The 8,358-nt window shown below is 36.1% G+C and overlaps 1 protein-coding gene across 4 annotated transcripts; it reads right to left on the bottom strand.

The window, feature by feature from the left end:
• Positions 1–530: 530 nt before the first annotated feature.
• Positions 531–7,976, bottom strand: LOC118041413 (LEC14B protein). 4 transcript variants are annotated; one of them, XM_035048732.2, is made up of 10 exons: positions 7,800–7,976; positions 6,985–7,481; positions 6,733–6,852; positions 5,279–5,356; positions 4,369–4,545; positions 3,455–3,532; positions 2,285–2,460; positions 1,864–2,022; positions 1,548–1,608; positions 531–1,149 (listed from the first exon to the last, which is right to left on the bottom strand). In XM_035048732.2, the coding sequence occupies exons 2-10, from the start codon at positions 7,411–7,413 to the stop codon at positions 958–960; spliced, it is 1,470 nt and encodes a 489-aa protein (XP_034904623.1). In that variant the 5' UTR covers positions 7,414–7,481; positions 7,800–7,976; the 3' UTR covers positions 531–957. The 4 variants fall into 4 exon arrangements, with proteins under 4 accessions (XP_034904623.1, XP_034904625.1, XP_034904624.1 ...); XM_035048734.2 differs by having other exon boundaries at positions 6,985–7,396; XM_035048733.2 differs by having other exon boundaries at positions 6,985–7,393.
• Between the last annotated feature and the right edge of the window lie 382 nt (positions 7,977–8,358).

The raw sequence follows: 8,358 nt of genomic DNA, 5'->3' as shown, positions 1-8,358 counted from the left end.
CTTCTTTGATCGAGCAATTATTCCATGGAGGTGCCTTTCCATGTTTTCATGGGCCCTTCCTTGCTGCCTCCTCACCATGCTACGCTACGGGCATTCTAACGATATTTTTGCAGAAGATGAAACCTTCTGCTAAGCTAAGCTTTTAAGTGAAATTTTAAAATATAATTTATGTTATTTGATTCAAATTAACACTTATTACCATTTAATCTGATCAAGGCTCTGTACAATTCCGTCAAGAGAAGCAGTCACTTATTCCATGGAATCTGACACTGCATGGATGTAATTCCAGAGATTCAGCCTCTGCCTCTGTTTTTTTCTATAAAAGTAGAAGGGAATTTCAAATTTCTAACCTTTTTTCTTTTACAGCTGGTATTTTCTGGCATAAGCCTTCGAAAGCAATACATTGACTGTATGATTTCAAAAGAATTCTGCTACGAACACGATCTATCCACCAGTTGCCATTGAATGCATGGCATAGACCCACCAAGCAATCACACAGCACTGTGCATTCAACTTCATAAAATGCTTGATTGTCAAAAATCTGAACCCCCGCACTGGTGGTTATTTATGTACAATCTAATATTGTGGAAGTAATATGATCAAGAAATCATAATACATGCTAATTTACATCAATTTGAACATGAAAAAAATAGAAATCCGCTATCCACTCACACATAATGCCAATCTTATCAAATATTCTTTCCAAATATCACTTCCCGAAAGATTTCAAGCATCCAGTGAGAGTTCATGCAAGTCGATCACACTAGTTAATCACATAAATCCGATGGTTGAAACTTTTTGGGAAGTGAAATTGGGAAAAAGCTTTTGCTAAGATAGCATTACTCTCTCTCTCTCTCTCTCTCTCTCTCTCTCTCTCTCTCTCTCTCTATATATATATATATATATATATATATATAAAATTGGATAGGTAGAATTTACTGCAGTTATTGTGTGCTTTCAATAAAATTGTCTCCTTCGAATTCTCTTCTTGGTTGAAGGGACTTGAGCTTCTCCATTGCCAGGAAACTCCCATTTTACGACATCTCCGTCCCAAGAAGAGCTGACGAGCATGGGATAATATGGGTGCCAACTACAATCTCTTACAGGTGATTTATGATGTTGTAGCAATGCAACTAGTTCTCCAGTCACCTGCAAGAAATTTCCAAGTTAATAATCAATGGAAGAGTGGACTCATAAACGATAAAGAAAAGGCACTCTGGAGTCTGGATAGCGTGAAGTCAGCATTGGTGCAGCCAGCACAACCCCAGTTAAAACAGGTAGTTAAATATTACTGCAGCTCGACATCCGTTGGCTGAATAAATCATATCCATAGATAGTATTCTCAAGCGACAAAAACTTGTGCAAAATGAATTCACATTTCCAAAAAAAAAAGGTGTCTTCCCATTCGAGGCATAGATATTTCAGGAGCACCTCACTCTATGCTTCACCTACCAATATCATAATGCAGCATCTACATTTTGCAATTACTTGCAACGCGGAAACCATGCATATAGAGAATAAAAACAGCAGAAGATTTGCTTACTTACCAAGTCATAAATATAAACACAAGAATCGTGAGATCCAGTGTAGATGTACTTCTGACCAGTACTGCAAAAAGTGATTCAAAAAATGAAAGCATGTCAATTCTAAGTATTAGGCTTCTAGCACATTCAAATCAGTAAAATAACATCATGCCAGGTGAAAACAAGACACAAAAACGGGTTAAGCCTGATGAATGACTATAAATGCAGGTGGCAGCATATCAAATGAAGTAGCTGTCAATGAACTCTTGGACTAGCATCAGAAAAGAGCTTCTGAACTTTCATTACGACAAAAGTACAGAGATTATATGTTAAAACTCACCTATATGCAGGAGAAAAGTAGCAGCGGATAAGAGTGCGCAGAACCGAATGACCTTTATATGTGGCTACTGATTGATCGCAGGGGTGTTTCAAATCTCTTGCCTCATAAGGGTAGTCCATCCACCTGTAGTCCCATTCATAATTCCTAAGCCCTGAATAGCTACAGTAGAAAAGAATGGTATTATTAGAGTGGTCTAATAATTGTCAAAGTGAACAACAGTAGAAACTTTTTTTTCTTCATTTAACTCGATATAACAACACAGCTAGCCCAAGATCATTCTCGAAAGTTAGCCTGAACGGTTAAAAGTTATGCTTTGGTGCAAATATCAAAGATGATAAACTTCAACGTACATTACAATGCCAGGTCATATTTTCATAAATAAAAGACAGAGTTCAAGGGCAGAACAGCAGGTGAAGTATACCTGGTAGCATTAGGGGCCATTTTCCGAATATCCCAAAGTTTGATAGTCTGATCTTTACCATTTGAAATAAAATACCGACCATCTCCATGGCTGTCAATAAATGTTATGCCTTCTAAGTGTCCCGATAGGACTCCAGCTGGCTTCCCTCTTGCAATAAAGCAGCGTCTATCCCACACCTACACTAAATTAATGACATTTGGTATCCTTTGCCTAGTAACACACATTACAAGATAAACATGCCAACCATTTCTTTTCAGCATGGTATTTAAGGTTTTTTTTTTTTTTTTTTGTCTTTTTATATTGGCATGCATTATACAGACGGAATTTTATGAGAAAACTGAAATCCCACATTGATCAATAATTTGCCATATTAATGACATAAAACTACTTTATAAAATGCCAAAAAGAATTGTGTCAAAGCTTGTAGGCGACATAATTTTAGGAGTGTAGGGTTGAATACCCATTTATGTCCACAGTAAGTGACTACTATTACCTCTTTAGAGTAAGTGACTACTATTACAACTCTACAGCTACAGATCCAACCAAAGCTTTAACAGCAAATAAACTATTTTTATCATAACATGAACACCAAGTACAAGCATTCTTTTCCAAATCCTTGATGAATTCAGTTTCTTTAATCAGCACTGGCAATCTGTTATCAAGAGATTTGGTACTAATAGCTTTTCTTCAGGAAAACTAAACTATTAAACCATTGGCCAGAGTGCTCCTAACCGCAAAGGTATTGGAAAGCCATGAAAAAATCTTTTTCATGCCAAGCAGCTACAGTACTGAGGCCAATGTCATGTAATCTTGGTAATGGTATCTTAAAGATACAAGATTAAGACACGAGGAACACTGAATAAACGGTAATGATAGCAAGAATTATGAATTCCTAGACAGAAATCTTAACAGCTATTTATTTCAACTCAATAAAGCCTTATTATCCAAAAAACTGCATCAACTAAATAAAAATTTCAGCAATCAGAAAATCCATCATAGGAAATAGAATTTCACAAAATATAATATTTTCTTTGAAGTAGCATGATGAGCTGAAATATAATGTCTTCGAAGATGCTAGTTAGATTCGAATGAATACCTAATAATACAGGATACAGAATGATAACTTTCCTAGAGCCTTCAATATTCAATACAAGAAATTAATATACTTACCTTGCAGAGATTATCATCACTCCCAGAAAAGATAAGGTGGCCACTTTCATCAGCAAAACATACAGTGTTAACATCAGACTGCAACATTAAACAAAACACAGAAACTCTGAAAAGTCTAGAACCTAAAATGGATGAAACACCAGATAGATGAAGACTAAAAATTGCTAAATCAATACAATCCCACTTGAAGAGAGGTCAACACATTATGAACTTCCACCATCACACATAGAAAAAAAGGGAGGGTGGTTGTATACTCCCCAATTTTCTGCCAAGATATCTTTTGTTGTCTGATTTCTCCAGAAAAATTTTGTTCACGTATGCTAACAAGAAGCTTGGTCTATGCATAGTATTTTTACACGTGATCAAAATCACAGTTATCAAGTAAAAGGGCAAGAACAAGATTATTAATAAGTGACACGTAAATTTCAGACATGGAAACTAGTTGATAAAAGATAATAAAAATGGTATTGTATTTCTTTTTCATCAATGAATTCATCTCAATGCCTTCAACTTGTGACTATATATATGATGATGAAAATGCCATTGCATTTCTGTAATCAACGCATTCATCTCAATATCTTCAACTTGTGAGTACATAAACTCAACTTTGTGACAACCATGTGGTTGTTACAGGCCATTTCTATAATAGAAGACTTCAATGCCTACCCTAAAAGACCAAGGGCTGATGATCCAATTGGCTGGTTGAGATTATACATGAACACCTGTATGCTAATACTCCCACCATTTACCATGTATTAACACTGCGAGCAGCTTATGGATAGTAAGATGGACATCCACACAATTTGCAGGAATTAATGTATGCTCAATCGTAAAAACCATTATGCACCAAGAAAGAAAAATGCAGCCATTAGCCAATTGTGGTTATACTGAAGTTATCACAATATTTTACCTACCGTGTGCGCCAAAATTCTGAGGGAGAGCTTATTTTGTTCAAGATCATAGACATATATCGAGTCATCATTACTTCCTGCAACAAGTTCTCGCCCATCAGTGGAAAATTTCACAGAGAAGATTCCAAAAGAATAGCCCCCATCACCAGAAGAAGAAAAGTCCAATCCGTCATGAAACTCCTACAAAACATATGGACTCGAAAGTGAATATTTTTTTTTACATGAAAACAAATAAGACTAATGAAAACCAGGATATCCATCTCCACATGATGACTAGAGAGGTGAATAACCATTTTTGGTTACAACTTAATGAGCTGCATTCCATGGCACAAACAAATCTATATTGCCATTCCGTCCTCTTGAGAATAGAGAATCTCAAAAAAGCAAGCAGGAACTGTGACCAAGATTTTGGTACTGAGAAGTACATGTACAGTGACAAATTAAAAAATTTTCAGCATACAACTGTGTGCCAAAATCACAATGTAGCGAAAAAATAAATTATTCTTTGTTCCACAGTTTTTACCATATAGCAAACAACTCTTAGATGGAAGCCAATCAAGCAGGTTGTTATTGATTTTCCTAACCTTGTAGATTCCAATCCCTAAACATGCATGCATCAACATGTATCAAATATGGGACATTTGATTTATTTATTTATAACTAGAAGTACTCCATGTCTATGAAATCCATTATAGGCTCAGTCTGCGTGCATTGTCACTTTTAATGGTAAATCAGCAACCAACTTAACGAATTTCTAGTTATATCAGTACAGTAACAATCAGATTGTGACTTGCGTTGAAAATACAACAGACAATTGGATTGAGCTAGCTGGCATCAAATACTCATTACTATTCTGCCATTTTCTTTATCTAAATGTTACATGTTTCAAGAATAAGATAAAAATACTGCATACCGTAACATTTGCAAGCGACTCTGTTTCGGCAGACCCAGCATCAACAATATGGACAATAGGTGACATGCTAGCATAAACCTGCAACAGCAAAATAAATGCTGATTAGTATATATGGGAGGAGTGATGTTCAGGCTACCCAACAAAAGGAAAAGCAACTTCCAGTGACCAAGTACAAATCTAAAAGAAACCAAAGAGGATGATCTATAACAAGCAGATAGAAGTGTGCATGCTTGTACAGCCTTAAGATTCTGGTGGTTGGTGAATGTTGAGCAATCATTGTGGATGTTATCAAGCTATTTATTAAAGCATTCACTTAAGTCAAGAAACTTCAAAGATGTAAAGAGAAAGCACTGGATGTGAAAACAGGAAGTAACAGCAGATAAATCGTGACATTTCTCTCCAACACTAAATATGACGCAAATCTATATGAATGCATGTTACTTGCATTCTGCTACCAAAAAAGAAGAAGCTGTGATCACGCCATCTGGGCAGCCCAAACAGCCTGACACCTTACAAATTGTTTGGGTCAGGCCCAAATGATGTGTGAGATCCATGGTGTTACACCTGTACGTATGCCTACTGGTTTTCTTTTACAAACAAAACTGGTTATATGGCCACAGCACGCAAAACAAGATCACACATTCCAACAACCAGAGCCTCCCCCTTTTTAGAAGTAATTTTTACCCATGAATGTTTTCGTTGCTCTATGTCTCAGTAAAAGAAACTTAACATGCCTCAAGTATTTTCATTGGTTTCCTGCTTGGTCTAAGATATTTCTATTAATCAGGATAACAGACAAATGACGATGTTGTAATTGTATACCATCATCAACTGAGCTACCACCCCTATCCTCTCAGGTGAGCTACCAACTTCATAGTCAGGTAAGCATGTGTTCTCTCAATATAAAAATACTTAGTTACCCACACGAAAAGGGGCAGAACATAATCTCCATCACTAAAGATCACAGGAACATATTCCTGACCAAAAAAACACTATTCTCTATATTTTCTTGTTTATCCTTCTCTTCCTGCACTTGCTAACTTAACCATCAGAAGCCCCCCACAAACACACAGTGGAGTTGTTTTTGTGGGTATCCCAAGCTCATCTAGTCCATCTTGTTCATTCAGTCCATTTCATTGTTGAGATACAAAGGCCTAAAATCTATTTGAAGTTCTCATTGACTTCATCGGCCACACTACCAAAGCCCGCTACTTTATAACTTAAAAGAAGTTTGTTTTATATGATGAATTGAAGTGCTACGAACAATATCAGAATATTAATAGGGATGACATTTATTGATTTATTGCTTGAAAATGCAATTTTTGTAGTTGTAATTGTTTATGGCACCTTTTTTCCATCTTTTAATGCCCACTTAGGATCTAACTCTCAGAAGTTTAAATATGAAAAAAACATTTCTGACTTTCAAATTTAATTAGCTAGAAATTCAAACTCACGAGATGGCGCTGATCTGGGGAAAGAGATGTATCGGTAACAGTCCAGCGCAAACTTTTGGCAAGAATGTTCTTCTGAACTTTCCACCCCTTCTCCACATTGTATATTCTAATATAGCTTCCCTGAAACAAATATTTGTGGAAGATGAGAATTAAATTAATTGCAAGTATGATAACCAACCTTTGCAGTTTGTTCCCCTTTTAATTTATCGATTCCCCAAACCCAATTTCAAAACAAAGCAATATACACAATACCTGAAACCCGGCAACAAATAGAGAGCCATCAGCTGAAAACTGTGAGACATAGGCTCGGGTACTCATCTGGTCAACAAGCCAAGGTCCATTGACAGGCAAATATCTGCTAAGCATGTGACAACGATCAGCCGCAGAGAATCTTCCCCTTGCTGAATAATTAGCTTCTCGACCAACCAACATCTTAACAGTGGAAACAGATGACTTATGCATGCCGGGAACAAGTTCGGCCAGCTGTTTATGCGGGCTTGATTTCAACTTCGTAACCTGAGCAATTTCATGGTCTAACTTAAACAACGAATTGCTGGCTCTCTTGCTGCTACCAGGCTCAGGAATGGTATTGCCACCATCACAGAGTTCGGATTCAGCCTCCAGTCTGCTCATAGCGTAACCCATCTCGTCTACCGAAGTTCTTCTAGCAAAAAAATACATTTTACATTAAAACCAGCCACGATATTTATACTTGAGGAGCATTTACAAAACTGGGGATCCTTCGTATCCTGCAAAAAGAAGATGGTTATAGTCCTTTTTAGCTCCCTAATTCAAAGGGTTTCTTTGTTTTGTTTTTTTAGAGCTGTAGAATGGAATAACAATCCAATAACCTGATAATCTAAGTCGAACTACATAATAAGCTATCCACAAAATTTCAAAGAGATTGAGTTTGCACATGCCTGCCTTAAAAGATTATATGATGACAGATATCAACATTTCTGAACCACAACAGTATCCTTTGATCAAGAAAGTTGAAAACAAGAATCAAACTGAACAAGATTCGAGAAATAAATAATGAAAAGAAACAGTCAAGCGAAGCTACTGACCTTTCTTCTTCTTCTTCTTCTGTTGCTGGGCTTCACCGTCGCAGTTGATAATGTTTGGACGAACGGACGTGAATGGATGGTAAGTACAGGTACGGATATTTTCCTCTTCTTTTTTTTTGTTGAGCAGTGGCACAATCACATACACACAAACACTACACGTGCTCGGCTAAGGGGTGATTTCGATATTTCAATTTCTATTAATCGAAGGTAAGATGGTTTGGTTTGGTTTCAATCCGAAGTCCGGAGAGCTACAAACTAAGTTTGTTAGGACTTGGGGATTTAATTTTTTTATATAAAAAATATTAAAAAAAACTAAAATTTAAAAGTTTTATATATATTTTATAAAACTATATTCAAGAGTCGTGGGTTTGACTGTAATGTCTGATTTAAGAATAATATTTATAATATTAATAATAATATTAAACTTGCATGACTTCAAGTTTAAATGAGTCTGGATGCAACACCAGATTCAAAAGCCTTGGATGTGGGTCTGACTGTAAATTCGTGTCATAAAAGTATGATAATTAAATAAATTAATTAAAAATATAAAGAAAAAAAA

Source organism: Populus alba, chromosome 14 (assembly GCF_005239225.2).
Source record: "Populus alba chromosome 14, ASM523922v2, whole genome shotgun sequence".
NCBI lineage: Eukaryota > Viridiplantae > Streptophyta > Magnoliopsida > Malpighiales > Salicaceae > Populus > Populus alba.
The sequence above is the reverse complement of the archived record's forward strand: the minus strand, read 5'-3'. Positions and strand labels throughout refer to the sequence as shown.